Here is a 20,772-nt window from a genome sequence, read left to right on the forward strand (position 1 = left end):
GCTGTTTGTTAAGTTCAATTTTCGAAAAAGCAAATGGTAAAACCTGAAAACGGTGAAGAAATCGCCAAAATTTTTTTGTCTAAGGGATGCAACTCAAATTTGAATTAATCATTACATTCTTGTACGAAATGCGTTGTCCCTCTTCGGAAGTCTATATATATGCATACATTGTAGGCCATGTTTTAAGAAGGAATCCCAGTAGTTTTTTATACCCCCGACAAATGAAGTTTGAATTGGGTATATTGGAGTCACCTTGAGGTCGGTCGGTCGGTCGGTTTGTCGGTCGGTCCGTTGCAATTTACCTTGTCCGGAGCATAACTTAAAAACTACTGGATGGAATTGGATTAAACTTCATACAATGGTAGAGCATAATGAGAGGAAGTGCAGTGTACAATAACCATAACTCTATTCTTGCTTATTACTGAGTTATTGCCCTTTGTTACTTTTTTGTCCGGAGTATAACTTGAAAAGTACTGGATGGAATTCATTGGAACTTCATACAATGGTAAAGCACAATGAGAGGAAGTGCAGTGTTCAATAACCATGACTCAACTTTAGCTAATTAATGAGTTATTGCCTTATATTTACACCTCAACTTCCATTCCTTAAATGAATTGCCTTTCGGCAATTGCGTTCATCAATCGATGAACGCAACATCTTCGGATATGTTCGGATCGCAATTCATCGCATAACAATATACATGAAAACTATTGATCTTGTTATTGTTTGTATTGTGTCAGCATGTCCCGTAAAATATAAATCACCATTTTAGAAAGTGCTAAGTTATTATATTTTAAACGTTTTGTTGCCCAAAGAGTTTCAATTTTACGTTTAAAAGTGATTTCAAGTGGTTGATCTTTTCCCGCGTTATTGTGACGTCATTTGAAAAAAAATGTTTCCGGTAACAGTCGGGTCGTCCTATTTACAGAATGGGTCAGAAAGGATTACTGAAAGGTAATCCGAAATGAAATTAAGTATTTTTTTAATGTTTTTTCAACAAAATAATGAACTATTGGTGTAAATATAAAGAATGAATTGCGGGGTTGATGTCATTATCGGGGATATGAACGCAATTGTGCTGGTCCAAGTACGGGTCGAGTCCTTCGGACTCCACACACTTAGACCAGCCCAATTGCGTTCATACCCTGATAATGACATCAACCCCGCAATTAATTCCTTAATTATTTGGGTTTTTTTGCTGTCAATTTTTTTCCAGACATTAACTTGCAAACTACAGGATGGAATTTATTAAAACTTCATACAATGGTAAAGCACAATGAGAGGAAGCGCATTGCACAAGAACTCTATTTCAGCTAATTACAGAGTTACTGCCCTTTGTTACTTTTTCTTGTCCGGAGCATAACTTGAAAACTATAGGATGGAATTTAATAAAACTTCATACATTCATAGATCATAATGAAAGGGAGCGCAGTGTACAGGAACCACAATTCTATTTCAGCTAATTACAGAGTTACTGCCCTTTATTACTCTTTCTTGTCCGGAGCATAACTTGAAAACTATTGGATGGAATTTAATAAAACTTCATACAGTGATAGATCATAATGAGAGGGAGTGCAGTGTACAGGAACCGCAATTCTACTTCAGCTAATTACAGAGCTACTGCCTTTTGTTACTTTTTCTTGTCCGGAGCATAACTTGAAAACTATTGGATGGAATTTAATAAAACTTCATACAGTGATAGATCATAATGATAGGAAGTGCAGTGTACAGGAACTGCAATTCTATTCCAGCCAATTACAGAGTAACTGCCCTTTGTTACTTTTTTTCTTGTCCGGAGCATAACTTGAAAACTCTTGGATGTAATTTAATAACACTTCATACAGTGATATATCATAATAAGAGGGAGTGCAGTGTACAGGAACCACAATTCTATTTCAGCTAATTACAGAGTTACTGCCCTTTGTTACTTTTTTATTGTCGGGAGCATTACTTGAAAACTTTTGGATGGAATTAAATAAAACTTCATACAGTGATATATCATAATGAGAGGGAGTGCAGTGTACAGGAACCACAATTCTATTTTAGCTTAATACAGAGTTACTGCCCTTTGCTACTTTTTCTTGTCCGGAGCATAACTTGAAAACTATTGGATGGAATTTAATAAAACTTCATACAGTGATAGATCATAATGATAGGAAGTGCAGTGTACAGGAACCGCAATTCTATTCCAGCCAATTACAGAGTAACTGCCCTTTGTTACTTTTTTTCTTGTCCGGAGCATAACTTGAAAACTCTTGGATGTAATTTAATAACACTTCATACAGTGATATATCATAATAAGAGGGAGTGCAGTGTACAGGAACCACAATTCTATTTCAGCTAATTACAGAGTAACTGCCCTTTGTTACTTTTTTATTGTCCGGAGCATTACTTGAAAACTTTTGGATGGAATTAAATAAAACTTCATACAGTGATATATCATAATAAGAGGGAGTGCAGTGTACAGGAACCACAATTCTATTTCAGCTAATTACAGAGTTACTGCCCTTTGTTACTTTTTTATTGTCGGGAGCATTACTTGAAAACTTTTGGATGGAATTAAATAAAACTTCATACAGTGATATATCATAATGAGAGGGAGTGCAGTGTACAGGAACCACAATTCTATTTTAGCTTAATACAGAGTTACTGCCCTTTGCTACTTTTTCTTGTCCGAAGCATAACTTGAAAACCATTGGATGGAATTTAAAAAAACTTCATACAGTGATAGATCATAATGAGAGGAAGTGCAGTGTACAGGAACCGCAATTCTATTTCAGCCAATTACAGAGTAATTGCCCTTTGTTACTTTTTTCTTGTCCGGAGCATGTTACTTTTTTCTTGTCTGGAGCATAACTTGAAAACTATTGGATGGAATTTAATAAAACTTCATACAGTGATAGATCATAATGAGAGGGAGTGCAGTGTACAGGAACCGCAATTCTATTTCAGCTAATTACAGAGTTACTGCCCTTTATTACTTTTTCTTGTCCGGAGCATAACTTGAAAACTATAGGACGGAATTTTATAAAACTTCATACACTGATAGATCATAATGAGAGGAAGTGCAATGTACAGGAACCGCAATTCCATTTCAGCCAATTGCAGAGTTATTTCCCTTTGTTATTTTTTTCTTGTCCGGAGCATAACTTGAAAACTACCGGATGGAATGTAATAAAACTTTATACAATGCTATAGCACAATGAGAAGGAGTTCAGTGTACATGAATCATTACACTATTTTAGCAAATTACAGAGTAATTGCCTTTTTCTGTGTGTTTTTTTGTCAAACTTTTGTCTGGACAGTTACTTGAAAAGTACTAGATGGAATTTCTTAAAATTTTATACAATGATAAATCATAATGAGAGGCGGCGTTCGGGGATATTAATCACCTTCAGTGATAGCTGTAGTTTAATTTTCTGCAAAGAGAAGGCTTACCGAGTAGGTGTTGTATCATTTTAAACATACATAAACAGTATGTAATAGTTAGCATTTTATATTTATTGCTTAATTGTCATTTTAAACAGTTGCTAGACTGGTCAAATAAAATAGAAATGTTTGAAGAGGTGGGGTGCTTATTTTAGCGAAATTATAGGGGTATTTTGCATGTGAAAAAATTCAGAATCCCTAGCTATTTTTAAAAACAAATTGCACAGTATTTTGTCTGAATAGCCAACCTGTCTAGGTGTAAAGTTTTATCGTAATAGCTATCTTATGTCAAAAGTAACATAGGAAAAACCTCCATTTCTGGCCGAAAAGTGGTCGCTAACCAGTATAATTCTCAGAATGTCTGACGTATTAAAGGCGAATAGTGTCCATGCAAAAGGCATTGGTGTGGATGACATCAGTCTTTATTTTGAGAATAGATGGCATCAGTCCTCTGTTTTATGTTTGATAGTTGCACAAGTGTATTCAACATGTAAGATGTACGAGTGAGGTGAATGTTTTGTGTTTAGCTGACAGTGATCAGTATGCAGGACACGGGACCAAACACAGAGCCATTCCTCAGAATGGTGGAGGAGGCCAAACTAAAACACTTTTCGATCACCAAAGAAGAAATTAAGAAACTTCATCAACTTAAAGCAAACCAGTCAAAGGTAACACTCATTTTCTGTATATTAAAATGTGGTGAAATTTATTGGTGGCTGCATCATATCATAAAAGTCTGCTTTCAGCAATATCTCAGAAAATGTTAACTTTGATCTTACACCATTATTCACAGCTTTTTCTGTTGCCTGCAAAGCATGGCAGACACATAGGAATCACTTTGTCTAGCATTATCCTGGTTTGGGCCTCCACCCATTAGACTATCTAGGCTTCAAACTTGGTATGCACATGGTCATGGTTAGAGGACGACCCCTATTGATTTTGGTCAACAGGCCAAAGGTAAAGATCATAGTGACCTTTTCTAGAAAATAATGTGCGCTTATGTTTCCAATTATTTACTGTTTTGTGACTTTTTGTAGATTCTTTAAACTTGGAATGGTCAGTAGAAGACCCATTTTGATTTTTGGGATATACGTGATCATTGTGACCTTTACTAGAAAAATTATAGGTGCTCTCAATTGGTAACAATGTGGAATTTTAGTAAAATATTCTCTAAATATATATTTGATTTGTTTATCTGTGCCAGTTCAATGATCAGTTGCTTAATAAAGAATTGCCATGTGTTTCATATTGATTGGCTGTAGGCGTCAGTAAAAGTGTTGGAAAAGATACCCCAGAGTGCGCGGGACAGCATACGCTTTTACCAGGAGTATCGCCGCAAAATTGCCATGCAGACACCACCCATGAAGTTTAACAGGGTATGAATTCACAAGTTAACTATGATCCCAACAGGAAATGCACAAACAAGTTGAACTGTATTTTAGGACTGTTTCTCTTAATTGTTATTCAGCATTGGTTGGAAAAAGATATGTTTGGTTGTAAATGAATATACAGTGAAACTGCGTTCCCTCGAACAAGCGGTCGCTCGAGAACCGGCGTTCCCTCGAGGTCGGAGCTTGGTCCCGAACTTTTTACCTTCTTTTTTCATATAAAATATACCCACGCTGCCTCGAAACCTAATTATGTCGAGCAGTCGAGCAATATCCTCGGTCCCAAGTACACAAATCGTGCACAAAACCTTATGGCTCCCTCGAGGTCATAATTTCACACTTTTTCCCGAACGCGTGTTCCAAAATAAACAAACAATTGCCAGGTGTTAAAATTTTCGCAAGTTGTAAAAATTGCAATGACAGTTAAAAGGCAATTTGAAAAGGTGTGAAAAACCGTTTATCACTGTTAACGCATGACCGATATTAGTTGATATGGGCATTTGAGATGATAATTATGACAAGTTAATAACGAGAAGTTAATTGTGAGAAATTTAAATGAGTAATAAAAATATGATTAAAACACTACCATATCGATCCAACATCGGAATCTCTGAAAATAATTCCTTCTTGTCACTTTGCTTTGCAATTTGGCAAATGAGAAAGAACTTACAAATTGTCGAACACCTGAGCAATCTAGTGATGGACCCATGACTGGGGGGATAGCTAGATCGGGTTCCTTACTTTCAAAATGTCACACCCAAATGAAAGAAAATAATTGTCAAACACCTGAGAAATCTAATGAAGGACCCATTACTTATACCAAGACACCAACACGCCCACTCACGTCCTTTACAGGAAAGAATCGGTGTCTTAGTAAACAGTCTGTTTGACGACTTCAAACTTAAAATACACTGAAAGATATTTCATATCAAACTGGAAAATTGAAAATCGGGTCGCTCGAAACATCGGTTCCCTCGAGGTTTTGTCTCGGTCCCTGGCGACCTCGAGCGATCGCAGTTTTACTGTATTTAGAAGCAATTTGCCTGTGACTTCAGGGTGCAGGTTACAAGTATGGCCTACTGCCAAAGTTTCTGCGTATCCAGGCGGTTCACCAGTACCTCTTCCACCTGTGTTATTGTACGCACAGCAACAAGGTGCGGCAATCAGCCCCAGAGATTAGACAGGGAGCAGAGCAGAGGGTGGGACAGTCGGCACCTCAGGAGACAGGAATGGATATAAGTCAAACCTTGGGTGGTGCCAATGTTGATAAGGTAAATGTAAGGGGTAGGTAACACTGATATGGTAAACCTCGGGTGATGCCAATGCTGATAAGATAAATGTTAGGTGGAGGTAATGCTGATACGGTAAACCTGGGGTGATGCCAATGCTGATAAGATAAATGTTAGGTGGAGGTAATGCTGATACAGTAAACCTGGGGTGATGCCATTGCTGATAAGATAAATGTTTGGTGGAGGTAATGCTGATACAGTAAACCTGGAGTGATGCCATTGCTTATAAGATAAATGTTAGGTGGAGGTAATGCTGATACATTAAACCTGGGGTGATGCCATTGCTTATAAGATAAATGGTAGGTGGAGGTAATGCTGATACAGTAAACCTGGGGTGATGCCAATGCTGATAAGATAAATGTTAGGTGGAATTTATGCTGATACAGTAAACCTGGAGTGATGCCATTGCTGATAAGATAAATGTTTGGTGGAGGTAATGCTGATACAGTAAACCTGCGGTGATGCCATTGATTATAAGATAAATGTTAGGTGGAGGTAATGCTGATACGGTAAACCTGGGGTTGATGCCATTGCTTATAAGATAAATGTTAGGTGGAGGTAATGCTGATACTGTAAACCTGGGGTGATGCCAATGCTTATAAGATAAATGTTAGGTGGAGGTAATGCCGATACAGTAAACCTGGGGTGATGCCAATGCTTATAAGATAAATGTTAGGTGGAGGTAATGCTGATACTGTAAACCTGGGGTTGATGCCATTGCTTATAAGATAAATGTTAGGTGGAGGTAATGCTGATACAGTAAACCTGGAGTGATGCCATTGCTTATAAGATAAATGTTAGGTGGAGGTAATGCTGATACAGTAAACCGGGGGTTAATGCCATTGCTTATAAGATAAATGTTAGGTGGAGGTAATGCTGATACAGTAAACATGGGATGATGCCATTGCTATTAAGATAAATATTAGGTGGAGGTAATGCTGATACAGTAAACATGGGATGATGTCATTGCTAATAAGATAAATGTTTGGTGGAGGTAATGCTGATACAGTAAACATGGGATGATGCCATTGCTAATAAGATAAATGTTAGGTGGAGGTAATGTTGATACAGTAAACATGGGATGATGCCATTGCTAATAAGATAAATGTTAGGTGGAGGTAATGCTGATACAGTAAACAAGGGATGATGCCATTGCTAATAAGATAAATGTTTGGTGGAGGTAATGCTGATACAGTAAACATGGGATGATGCCATTGCTAATAAGATAAATGTTAGGTGGAGGTAATGCTGATACAGTAAACATGGGATGATGCCATTGCTAATAAGATAAATGTTAGGTGGAGGTAATGCTGATAGAGTAAACCTGGGGTGATGCCATTGCTGATAAAATAAAATTTAGGTTGAGGTTATGCTGATACAGTAAACCTGGGGTGATGCCAATGCTGATAAGATAAATGTTAGGTGGAGGTAATGCTGATACGGTAAACCTGGGGTGATGCCAATGCTGATAAGATAAATGTTAGGTGGAGGTAATGCTGATACAGTAAACCTGGAGTGATGCCATTGCTGATAAAATAAAATTTAGGTTGAGGTTATGCTGATACAGTAAACCTGGGGTGATGCCATTGCTGATAAAATAAAATTTAGGTTGAGGTTATGCTGATACAGTAAACCTGGGGTGATGCCAATGCTGATAAGATAAATGTTAAGTGTAGGTAATGCTGATTCAGTAATCCTGGGGTGGCGCCAATGCTGATAAGATAAATGTTAGGTGGAGGTAATGCTGATACAGTAAACCTGGGGTGGTGCCAATGCTGATAAGATAAATGTTTGGTGGAGGTAATGCTGGTATGGAAAACCTGGGGCATGTGCCAATGCTTATAAAGTACACATTAAGTAGGAGGCAACGCTGATTAGGTAAATGTTAGGTGGAGGTAACATGATGGTGCCAAGCTTATTAAATAAATATTAGGTGGAGATAACGGTGATATGGTTAACCTGGGATGATACCAATGCTGATAAGATAAATGTAAGTTGGAGGTAATCCTTAAGGGTAAATGTTATGTAGAGGTAATGAAGTCAACCTTGTGTAGTGAGAATGCTGATAAGATCAGCATAAGTAAGAGGCAACACACGTTAGGTAAAATGTTAGGTGGAGGTAACTCTGATACAGTAAACCTTGTGTGGTGCCAATGCTAAAAAGATAAACATAAGTAGGAGGAAACACTGATGAGGTAAATATAAACTGAATGTTACACTGTCACAGTAAACCTTTGGTTCTCTGTTGTTGGTGAGGCATCACTGATAAGGTGGCACACATTGTTCTCTGTTGTTGTGAGGCAACACTGATAAGGTAGCACACCTTTGATTCCCTGTTGTTGAGGAGGCAACACTGATAAGGTAGCACACATTTGGCTCCCTGTTGTTGTGGAGGCAACACTGATAAGGTAGCACACCTTTGATTCCCTGTTGTTGAGGAGGTAACACTGATAAGGTAGCACACCTTTGGCTCCCTGTTGTTGTGGAGGCAACATTGATAAGGTAACACATCTTTATTCTCCTGTTGTTGTTGGGGCAACACTGATAAATTCTTACATCTTTGTTCACTGTTGTTTGTAAACCTGGGGTGATGCCATTGCTGATAAGTTAAATGTTAGGTGGAGGTAACTCTGATACAGTAAACCTTGTGTGGTGCCAATGCTAAAAAGATAAACATAAGTAGAAGGAAACACTGATGAGGTTAATATAAACTGGAGGTTACACTGTCACAGTAAACCTTTGGTTCCCTGTTGTTGTGGAGGCATCACTGATAAGGTATTACACTCCCCCCTCCCCCCCCCCTGTTGCTGTGGAGGCAACACTGATAAGGTGGCACACATTGTTTTCTGTTGTTGTGAGGCAACACTGATTGATAAGGTAGCACACCTTTGATCCCCTGTTGTTGTGGAGGTAACACTGATAAGGTAGCACACCTTTGTTCCCCTGTTGTTGTGGAGGCAACACTGATAAGGTAGCACACCTTTGTTCCCCTGTTATTGTGGAGGCAACACTGATAAGGTAGCACACTTTTGGTCCCCTGTTGTTGTGGAGGCAACACTGATAAGGTAGCACACCTTTGGTTCCCTGTTGTTGTAGTGGCATCACTGATAAGGTAACACACCTTTGGTCCCCTGTTGTTGTGGAGGCAACACTGATAAGGTAGCACACCTTTGGTTCCCTGTTGTTATGGAGGCAACACTGATAAGGTAACACATCTTTGGTCCCCTGTTGGTTTGGAGGCAACACTGATAAGGTGGCACACCTTTGGTCCCCTGTTGGTTTGGAGGCAACACTGATAAGGTAGCACACTTTTGGTCCCCTGTTGTTGTGGAGGCGACACTGATAAGGTAGCACACCTTTGGTTCCCTGTTGTTGTGGTGGCAACACTGATAAGGTAACACACCTTTGGTCCCCTGTTGGTTTGGAGGCAACACTGATAAGGTAGCACACCTTTGGTTCCCTGTTGTTGTGGAGGCAACACTGATAAAGTAACACACCTTTGGTTCCCTGTTGTTGTGGTGGCAACACTGATAAGGTAGCACACCTTTGGTCCCCTGTTGTTGTGGAGGCAACACTGATAAGGTAGCACACCTTTGGTCCCCTGTTGTTGTGGAGGCAACACTGATAAGGTAGCACACCTTTGGTTCCCTGTTGTTGTGGAGGCAACACTGATAAGGTAACACACCTTTGGTTCCCTGTTGTTGTGGAGGCAACACTGATAAGGTAGCACACCTTTGATCTCTGTTGTTGTGGAGGCATCACTGATAAGGTAGCACACCTTTGATCTCTGTTGTTGTGGAGGTAACACTGATAAGATGGCACACCTTTGATCCCCTGTTGTTGTAGAGGCAACATTGATAAGGTAGCACACCTTTGGTTCCCTGTTGTTGTGGAGGCAACACTGATAAGGTAACACACCTTTGGTTCCCTGTTGTTGTGGAGGCAACACAGATAAGGTAACACACAGTTGGTCCCCTGTTGCTGTGGAGGCAACACTGATAAGGTAGCACACCTTTATCTCCTGTTGTTGTGGAGGCAACACTGATAAGGTAGCACACCTTTGATCTCTGCTGTTGTGGAGGTAACACTGATAAGGTAGCACACCTTTGTTCTCTGTTGTTGTGGAGGCAACACTGATAAGGTAGCACACCTTTGATCTCAGTGTTGTGGAGGCAACACTGATAAGGTAGCACACCTTTATCTCCTGTTGTTGTGGAGGCAACACTGATAAGGTAGCACACCTTTGATCTCTGTTATTGTGGAGGCAACACTGATAAGGTAGCACACCTTTGATCTCTGTTGTTGTGGAGGCATCACTGATAAGGTAGCACACCTTTGATCTCTGTTGTTGTGGAGGCAACACTAATAAGGTAGCACACCTTTGATCTCTGCTGTTTTGGAGGTAACACTGATAAGGTAGCACACCTTTGGTCTCTGTTGTTGTGGAGGGTACTGATAAGGTAGCACACCTTTATCTCCTGTTGTTGTGGAGCCAACACTGATAAGGTAGCACACCTTTGATCTCTGTTGTTGTGGAGGCAACACTGATAAGGTAGCACTCCTTTGATCTCAGTGTTGTGGAGGCAACACTGATAAGGTAGCACACCTTTATCTCCTGTTGTTGTGGAGGCAACACTGATAAGGTAGCACACCTTTGATCTCTGCTGTTGTGGAGGCAACACTGATAATGTAGCACACCTTTGATCTCTGTTGTCGTGGAGGCAACACTAATAAGGTAGCACACCTTTGATCTCTGTTGTTGTGGAGGCAACACTGATAAGGTAGCACACCTTTGTTCCCCTGTTGTTGTGGAGGCAACACTGATAAGGTAGCACACCTTTGTTCCCCTGTTGTTGTGGAGGCAGCACTGATAAGGTAGCACACCTTTGTTCCCCTGTTGTTGTGGAGGCAACACTGATAAGGTAGCACACCTTTGGTCCCCTGTTGTTGTGGAGGCAACACTGATAAGGTAGCACACCTTTGGTCCCCTGTTGTTGTGGTGGCAACACTGATAAGGTAGCACACCTTTGGTCCCCTGTTGTTGTGGAGGCAACATTGATAAGGTAACACACCTTTGGCTCCCTGTTGTTGTGGAGGCAACACTGATAAGGTAGCACACCTTTGGCTCCCTGTTGTTGTGGAGGCAACATTGATAAGGTAACACATCTTTATTCTCCTGTTGTTGTTGGGGCAACACTGATAAATTCTTACATCTTTGTTCACTGTTTTTGGTAAACCTGGGGTGATGCCATTGCTGATAAGTTAAATGTTAGGTGGAGGTAACTCTGATACAGTAAACCTTGTGTGGTGCCAATGCTAAAAAGATAAACATAAGTAGAAGGAAACACTGATGAGGTTAATATAAACTGGAGGTTACACTGTCACAGTAAACCTTTGGTTCCCTGTTGTTGTGGAGGCATCACTGATAAGGTATTACACTCCCCCCCCCCCCCCCCCGTTGCTGTGGAGGCAACACTGATAAGGTGGCACACATTGTTTTCTGTTGTTGTGAGGCAACACTGATTGATAAGGTAGCACACCTTTGATCCCCTGTTGTTGTGGAGGTAACACTGATAAGGTAGCACACCTTTGGTTCCCTGTTGTTGTGGAGGCAACACAGATAAGGTAGCACACAGTTGGTCCCCTGTTGCTGTGGAGGCAACACTGATAAGGTAGCACACCTTTGGTTCCCTGTTGTTGTGGAGGCAACACAGATAAGGTAGCACACAGTTGGTCCCCTGTTGCTGTGGAGGCAACACTGATAAGGTAGCACACCTTTATCTCCTGTTGTTGTGGAGGCAACACTGATAAGGTAGCACACCTTTGATCTCTGCTGTTGTGGAGGTAACACTGATAAGGTAGCACACCTTTGTTCTCTGTTGTTGTGGAGGCAACACTGATAAGGTAGCACACCTTTGATCTCAGTGTTGTGGAGGCAACACTGATAAGGTAGCACACCTTTATCTCCTGTTGTTGTGGAGGCAACACTGATAAGGTAGCACACCTTTGATCTCTGTTGTTGTGGAGGCAACACTGATAAGGTAGCACACCTTTGATCTCTGTTGTTGTGGAGGCATCACTGATAAGGTAGCACACCTTTGATCTCTGTTGTTGTGGAGGCAACACTAATAAGGTAGCACACCTTTGATCTCTGCTGTTTTGGAGGTAACACTGATAAGGTAGCACACCTTTGGTCTCTGTTGTTGTGGAGGGTACTGATAAGGTAGCACACCTTTATCTCCTGTTGTTGTGGAGCCAACACTGATAAGGTAGCACACCTTTGATCTCTGTTGTTGTGGAGGCAACACTGATAAGGTAGCACTCCTTTGATCTCAGTGTTGTGGAGGCAACACTGATAAGGTAGCACACCTTTATCTCCTGTTGTTGTGGAGGCAACACTGATAAGGTAGCACACCTTTGATCTCTGCTGTTGTGGAGGCAACACTGATAATATAGCACACCTTTGATCTCTGTTGTCTTGGAGGCAACACTAATAAGGTAGCACACCTTTGATCTCTGTTGTTGTGGAGGCAACACTGAAAAGGTAGCACACCTTTGTTCCCCTGTTGTTGTGGAGGCAACACTGATAAGGTAGCACACCTTTGTTCCCCTGTTGTTGTGGAGGCAACACTGATAAGGTAGCACACCTTTGTTCCCCTGTTGTTGTGGAGGCAACACTGATAAGGTAGCACACCTTTGGTCCCCTGTTGTTGTGGAGGCAACACTGATAAGGTAGCACACCTTTGGTCCCCTGTTGTTGTGGTGGCAACACTGATAAGGTAACACACCTTTGGCTCCCTGTTGTTGTGGAGGCAACACTGATAAGGTAGCACACCTTTGGCTCCCTGTTGTTGTGGAGGCAACATTGATAAGGTAACACATCTCTATTCTCCTGTTGTTGTTGGGGCAACACTGATAAATTCTTACATCTTTGTTCACTGTTTTTGGTAAACCTGGGGTGATGCCATTGCTGATAAGTTAAATGTTAGGTGGAGGTAACTCTGATACAGTAAACCTTGTGTGGTGCCAATGCTAAAAAGATAAACATAAGTAGAAGGAAACACTGATGAGGTTAATATAAACTGGAGGTTACACTGTCACAGTAAACCTTTGGTTCCCTGTTGTTGTGGAGGCATCACTGATAAGGTATTACACTCCCCCCTCCCCCCCCCCCCGTTGCTGTGGAGGCAACACTGATAAGGTGGCACACATTGTTTTCTGTTGTTGTGAGGCAACACTGATTGATAAGGTAGCACACCTTTGATCCCCTGTTGTTGTGGAGGTAACACTGATAAGGTAGCACACCTTTGGTTCCCTGTTGTTGTGGAGGCAACACAGATAAGGTAGCACACAGTTGGTCCCCTGTTGCTGTGGAGGCAACACTGATAAGGTAGCACACCTTTGGTTCCCTGTTGTTGTGGAGGCAACACAGATAAGGTAGCACACAGTTGGTCCCCTGTTGCTGTGGAGGCAACACTGATAAGGTAGCACACCTTTATCTCCTGTTGTTGTGGAGGCAACACTGATAAGGTAGCACACCTTTGATCTCTGCTGTTGTGGAGGTAACACTGATAAGGTAGCACACCTTTGTTCTCTGTTGTTGTGGAGGCAACACTGATAAGGTAGCACACCTTTGATCTCAGTGTTGTGGAGGCAACACTGATAAGGTAGCACACCTTTATCTCCTGTTGTTGTGGAGGCAACACTGATAAGGTAGCACACCTTTGATCTCTGTTGTTGTGGAGGCAACACTGATAAGGTAGCACACCTTTGATCTCTGTTGTTGTGGAGGCATCACTGATAAGGTAGCACACCTTTGATCTCTGTTGTTGTGGAGGCAACACTAATAAGGTAGCACACCTTTGATCTCTGCTGTTTTGGAGGTAACACTGATAAGGTAGCACACCTTTGGTCTCTGTTGTTGTGGAGGGTACTGATAAGGTAGCACACCTTTATCTCCTGTTGTTGTGGAGCCAACACTGATAAGGTAGCACACCTTTGATCTCTGTTGTTGTGGAGGCAACACTGATAAGGTAGCACTCCTTTGATCTCAGTGTTGTGGAGGCAACACTGATAAGGTAGCACACCTTTATCTCCTGTTGTTGTGGAGGCAACACTGATAAGGTAGCACACCTTTGATCTCTGCTGTTGTGGAGGCAACACTGATAATATAGCACACCTTTGATCTCTGTTGTCTTGGAGGCAACACTAATAAGGTAGCACACCTTTGATCTCTGTTGTTGTGGAGGCAACACTGAAAAGGTAGCACACCTTTGTTCCCCTGTTGTTGTGGAGGCAACACTGATAAGGTAGCACACCTTTGTTCCCCTGTTGTTGTGGAGGCAACACTGATAAGGTAGCACACCTTTGTTCCCCTGTTGTTGTGGAGGCAACACTGATAAGGTAGCACACCTTTGGTCCCCTGTTGTTGTGGAGGCAACACTGATAAGGTAGCACACCTTTGGTCTCCTGTTGTTGTGGTGGCAACACTGATAAGGTAACACACCTTTGGCTCCCTGTTGTTGTGGAGGCAACACTGATAAGGTAGCACACCTTTGGCTCCCTGTTGTTGTGGAGGCAACATTGATAAGGTAACACATCTTTATTCTCCTGTTGTTGTTGGGGCAACACTGATAAATTCTTACATCTTTGTTCACTGTTTTTGGTAAACCTGGGGTGATGCCATTGCTGATAAGTTAAATGTTAGGTGGAGGTAACTCTGATACAGTAAACCTTGTGTGGTGCCAATGCTAAAAAGATAAACATAAGTAGAAGGAAACACTGATGAGGTTAATATAAACTGGAGGTTACACTGTCACAGTAAACCTTTGGTTCCCTGTTGTTGTGGAGGCATCACTGATAAGGTATTACACTCCCCCCCCCTGTTGCTGTGGAGGCAACACTGATAAGGTGGCACACATTGTTTTCTGTTGTTGTGAGGCAACACTGATTGATAAGGTAGCACACCTTTGATCCCCTGTTGTTGTGGAGGTAACACTGATAAGGTAGCACACCTTTGTTCCCCTGTTGTTGTGGAGGCAACACTGTTAAGGTAGCACACCTTTGTTCCCCTGTTGTTGTGGAGGTAACACTGATAAGGTAGAACACCTTTATTCTCTGTTATTGTGGAGGCAACACTGATAAGGTAGCACACTTTTGGTCCCCTGTTGTTGTGGAGGCAACACTGATAAGGTAGCACACCTTTGGTTCCCTGTTGTTGTAGTGGCATCACTGATAAGGTAACACACCTTTGGTCCCCTGTTGTTGTGGAGGCAACACTGATAAGGTAGCACAGCTTTGGTTCCCTGTTGTTATGGAGGCAACACTGATAAGGTAACACATCTTTGGTCCCCTGTTGGTTTGGAGGCAACACTGATAAGGTAGCACACCTTTGGTCCCCTGTTGGTTTGGAGGCAACACTGATAAGGTAGCACACTTTTGGTCCCCTGTTGTTGTGGAGGCGACACTGATAAGGTAGCACACCTTTGGTTCCCTGTTGTTGTGGTGGCAACACTGATAAGGTAACACACCTTTGGTCCCCTGTTGGTTTGGAGGCAACACTGATAAGGTAGCACACCTTTGGTTCCCTGTTGTTGTGGAGGCAACACTGATAAGGTAGCACACCTTTGGTCCCCTGTTGTTGTGGAGGCAACACTGATAAGGTAGCACACCTTTGGTCCCCTGTTGTTGTGGAGGCAACACTGATAAGGTAGCACACCTTTGGTTCCCTGTTGTTGTGGAGGCAACACTGATAAGGTAACACACCTTTGGTTCCCTGTTGTTGTGGGGGCAACACTGATAAGGTAGCACACCTTTGATCTCTGTTGTTGTGGAGGCATCACTGATAAGGTAGCACACCTTTGATCTCTGTTGTTGTGGAGGTAACACTGATAAGATAGCACACCTTTGATCCCCTGTTGTTGTGGAGGCAACATTGATAAGGTAGCACACCTTTGGTTCTCTGTTGTTGTGGAGGCAACACTGATAAGGTAACACACCTTTGGTTCCCTGTTGTTGTGGAGGCAACACACAGATAAGGTAGCACACAGTTTGTCCCCTGTTGCTGTGGAGGCAACACTGATAAGGTAGCACACCTTTATCTCCTGTTGTTGTGGAGGCAACACTGATAAGGTAGCACACCTTTGATCTCTGCTGTTGTGGAGGTAACACTGATAAGGTAGCACACCTTTGTTCTCTGTTGTTGTGGAGGCAACACTGATAAGGTAGCACACCTTTGATCTCAGTGTTGTGGAGGCAACACTGATAAGGTAGCACACCTTTATCTCCTGTTGTTGTGGAGGCAACACTGATAAGGTAGCACACCTTTGATCTCTGTTGTTGTGGAGGCAACACTGATAAGGTAGCACACCTTTGATCTCTGTTGTTGTGGAGGCATCACTGATAAGGTTGCACACCTTTGATCTCTGTTGTTGTGGAGGCAACACTAATAAGGTAGCACACCTTTGATCTCTGCTGTTTTGGAGGTAACACTGATAAGGTAGCACACCTTTGGTCTCTGTTGTTGTGGAGGGTACTGATAAGGTAGCACACCTTTATCTCCTGTTGTTGTGGAGCCAACACTGATAAGGTAGCACACCTTTGATCTCTGTTGTTGTGGAGGCAACACTGATAAGGTAGCACTCCTTTGATCTCAGTGTTGTGGAGGCAACACTGATAAGGTAGCACACCTTTATCTCCTGTTGTTGTGGAGGCAACACTGATAAGGTAGCACACCTTTGATCTCTGTTGTCGTGGAGGCAACACTAATAAGGTAGCACACGTTTGATCTCTGTTGTTGTGGAGGTAACACTGATAAGGTAGTACACCTTTGATCTCTGTTGTTGTGGAGGCATCACTGATAAGGTATTACACTCCCCCCCCCCCCTGTTGTTGTGGAGGCAACACTGATAAGGTAGCACACATTGTTCTCTGTTGTTGTGAGGTTACACTGATAAGGTAGCACACTTTTGGTCCCCTGTTGTTGTGGAGGCAACACTGATAAGGTAGCACACCTTGTTTTCTGTTGTTGAGGAGGTAACACTGATAAGGTAGCCCACCTTGTTTTCTGTTGTTGTGGAGGTAACACTGATAAGGTAGCACACCTTTGATCTCTGCTGTTGTGGAGGTAACACTGATAATGTAGCACACCTTTGTTCTCTGTTGTTGTGGAGGCAACACTGATAAGGTAGCACACCTTGTTTTCTGTTGTTGTGGAGGTAACACTGATAAGGTAGCACACCTTTGGTCCCCTGTTGTTGTGGAGGCAACACTGATAAGGTAGCACACCTTTGTTCCCCTGTTGTTGTGGAGGTAACACTGATAAGGTAGCACACCTTTATCTCCTGTTGGTGTGGAGGCAACACTGATAAGGTAGAACACCTTTATTCTCTGTTGTTGTGGAGGCACCACTGATAGGGTAGCGCACCTTTGTTCCCCTGTTGTTGTGGAGGTAACACTGATAAGGTAGCACACCTTTGGTCCCCTGTTGTTGTGGAGGCAACACTGATAAGGTAGCACACCTTTATTCTCTGTTGTTGTGGAGGCACCACTGAAAGGGTAGCGCACGTTTTTTCCCCTGTTGTTGTGGAGGCAACACTGATAATGTAGCACACCTTTATTCTCTGTTGTTGTTGAGGCAACACTGATAAATTCTTACATCTTTGGTTACTGTTTTTTGTTAAATGTGTAATTTGGAGTGTAAATTGTAGTGATAGGGAGTGATGAATGGAAGGTGGAGTAAGGTAGCTCTTTTTGCTAACCTTCATCTTTTGTATTACTTTAGGGTTTGGAAATCCAAAAAGACATTTGATAAACTAAAAATTGCAATTGTAAGTATTCCACAGATAAATCCGATATAAATGCTATTACCAATTGTGTGAATGACAATGCTTCTTTTTCTGTTGTGTCAGATCGACATGTCAGAGAAGTGTGGGAAAGGAGAGGGGATGACATGGACTGAGGTGGAGCCATACCTGTACGTGGACGAGCTGAGCTGGAGAAGATACTGCCCTCCCATACCAGTACATGCAGGTGAGCACCCATACGCATACATGTAAGTGAGCACCCACACGCATACATGCAGGTGAGCACCCATACGCATACATGTAAGTGAGCACCCACACGCATACATGTAGGTGAGAACCCAAACAAGCAGGTGAGAACCCATATGCATACATGTAGGTGAGAACCCATATGTATACATGTAGGTGAGCACCCATATGTATACATGTAGGTGAGAACCCATATGTATACATGTAGGTGAGCACCCATACCCATACATGTAGGTGAGCACCCAAACATGCAGGTGAGAACCCATACGCATTCATGCAGATGAGCATTCATACACATACATGCAGGTGAGCACCCATTCATACAGGTGAGAACCCATACGCTTACATGCAGGCGGGCACCCATAAGCATACATGTAGGTGAGCACCCATACATGCAGATGAGAACTCATACGCTTACATGCAGGTGAGCTCCCATACATGCAGGTGAGAACTCATACGCTTACATGCAGGTGAGCTCCCATACGTGCAGGTGAGAACTCATACGCTTACATGCAGGTGAGCACCCATACATGCAGGTGAGAACCCATACACATACATGTAGGTGAGAACCCATACGCATACATGTAGGTGAGCACCTATACATGCAGGTGAGCACCCATATGCATACATGCAGGTGAGCACCCATATGCATACATGTAGGTGAGCACCAATACCTGTACATGCAGGTAAGACCCCATACATGAAGGTGAGCACCCATATGCATACATGCTGGTGAGAACTCATACATGCAGTTGAGAACTCATACATGCAGGTGAGCGCCTATACGCATACATGCAGGTAAGAACCCATACATGCAGGTGAGATCCCATATGCTTACATGTAGGTGAGCACCCATACGCTTACATACAGGTGAGAACCCATACATGCAGGTGATAACCCATACGCTCATACTGCACTGCCATTCCCTTACATGCAGGTGAGGCGGGGAAGATACTGCCTTGCCACTCCCTTACATGCAGGTGAGGCAGGGAAGATACTGCCCTGCCATTCCCTTACATGTAGGTGAGGCAGGGAAGATACTGCCCTGCCATTCCCTTACATGCAGGTGAGGCGGAGAAGATACTGCCCTGCCATTTCCATACATGCAGGTGAGGTGGGGAAGATACTGCCTTGCCACTCCCTTACATGCAGGTGAGGCGGGAATGATACTGCCCTGCCATTCCCTTACATGCAGGTGAGGCGGGAATGATGCTGCCCTGCCATTCCCTTACATTCAGGTGAGGCGGAGAAGATACTGCCCTGCCATTCCCTTACATGCAGGTGAGGCGGGGAAGATACTGCCCTGCCATTCCCTTACATGCAGGTGAGGCAGATAAGATACTGCCCTGCCATTCCCTTACATGCAGGTGAGGCAAGGAAGATACTGCCTTGCCATTCCCTTACATTCAGGTGAGGCGGAGAAGATACTGCCCTGCCATTCCCTTACATGCAGGTGAGGCGGGGAAGATACTGCCCTGCCATTCCCTTACATGCAGGTGAGGCAGAGAAGATACTGCCCTGCCATTCCCTTACATGTAGGTGAGGCAAGGAAGATACTGCCTTGCCATTCCCTTACATTCAGGTGAGGTGGAGAAGATACTGCCTTGCCATTCCCTTACATTCAGGTGAGGCGGAGAAGATACTGCCCTGCCATTCCCTTACATGCAGGTGAGGCAGGGAAGATACTGCCTTGCCATTCCCTTACATGCAGGTGAGGTGGAGAAGATACTGCCTTGCCATTCCCTTACATTTAGGTTAGGCGGAGAAGATACTGCCCTGCCATTCCCTTACATGCAGGTGAGGCTGGGAAGATACTGCCCTGCCATTCCCTGACATTCAGGTGAGGCGGAGAAGATACTGCCCTGCCATTCCCTTACATGCAGGTGAGGCGGGGAAGATACTGCCCTGCCATTCCCTTACATGCAGGTGAGGCAGAGAAGATACTGCCCTGCCATTCCCTTACATTCAGTTGAGGCAGAGAAGATACTGCCCTGCCATTCCCTTACATGCAAGTGAGGCTGGGAAGATACTGCCCTGCCATTCCCTTACATGCAGGTGAGGCTGGGAAGATACTGCTCTGCCATTCCCTTACATGCAGGTGAGGCGGGAATGATGCTGCCCTTCAATTTCCTTACATGCAGTTTATCTTCTTTTATGTATTATCAAATTATTATGCATCTGAAAATAGGTTTTAAGGAATCTGTCCAAAACAAAATGATAGTATTTATGAAATATATGAAGTGTCTGTATATGTAAACACCCTTCTATTTCAGCCGAGCACAAAATTCTTATGCTTTGTTGTGGTCATTCGTTGTCTTTGAACAATTGCTTGTAGCCACTCTAGCAGCCACATTTCTTCAAAGAGCCTGTTTAAAATGTGTCATTAAATCACAGGTCAGCATATTTTATAGGTCATGTAAAAAACTAATAGTGCCAGTGTTATTATGGTGGCAACAGGTTCCCAGTCTGCAACATTCTGCTACTTTAATGTTGCTATATAAGCATCTCGTCAGTGACATCCTGCTTACCTCCTTGCTATGTTTATTTTCAAGGTATGGTCCAGGCTGATGCCTCTTTGTGACATCCTGCTAATCTCATTGCTATGTGTGTTTTCAA

At 42.9% G+C, this 20,772-nt stretch overlaps 1 protein-coding gene across 8 annotated transcripts in view; it reads left to right on the plus strand.

Annotated features, from left to right (window-relative positions):
- LOC128218102 (general transcription factor 3C polypeptide 1-like) overlaps window positions 1-20,772 on the plus strand; it is a 303,630-nt gene that overhangs the window by 43,648 nt on the left and 239,210 nt on the right. For all 8 annotated transcript variants that reach the window (XM_052925645.1, XM_052925643.1, XM_052925648.1 and 5 more), the window contains exons 16-19: window positions 3,957-4,097; window positions 4,692-4,805; window positions 5,873-6,088; window positions 18,016-18,136. In XM_052925645.1, coding sequence (XP_052781605.1) covers window positions 3,957-4,097; window positions 4,692-4,805; window positions 5,873-6,088; window positions 18,016-18,136 — 592 coding nt within the window. The remainder of the gene's footprint in view (window positions 1-3,956; window positions 4,098-4,691; window positions 4,806-5,872; window positions 6,089-18,015; window positions 18,137-20,772) is intronic.

This window comes from Mya arenaria, chromosome 14, assembly GCF_026914265.1.
Source record: "Mya arenaria isolate MELC-2E11 chromosome 14, ASM2691426v1".
NCBI classification, from domain to species: Eukaryota; Metazoa; Mollusca; class Bivalvia; order Myida; family Myidae; genus Mya; species Mya arenaria.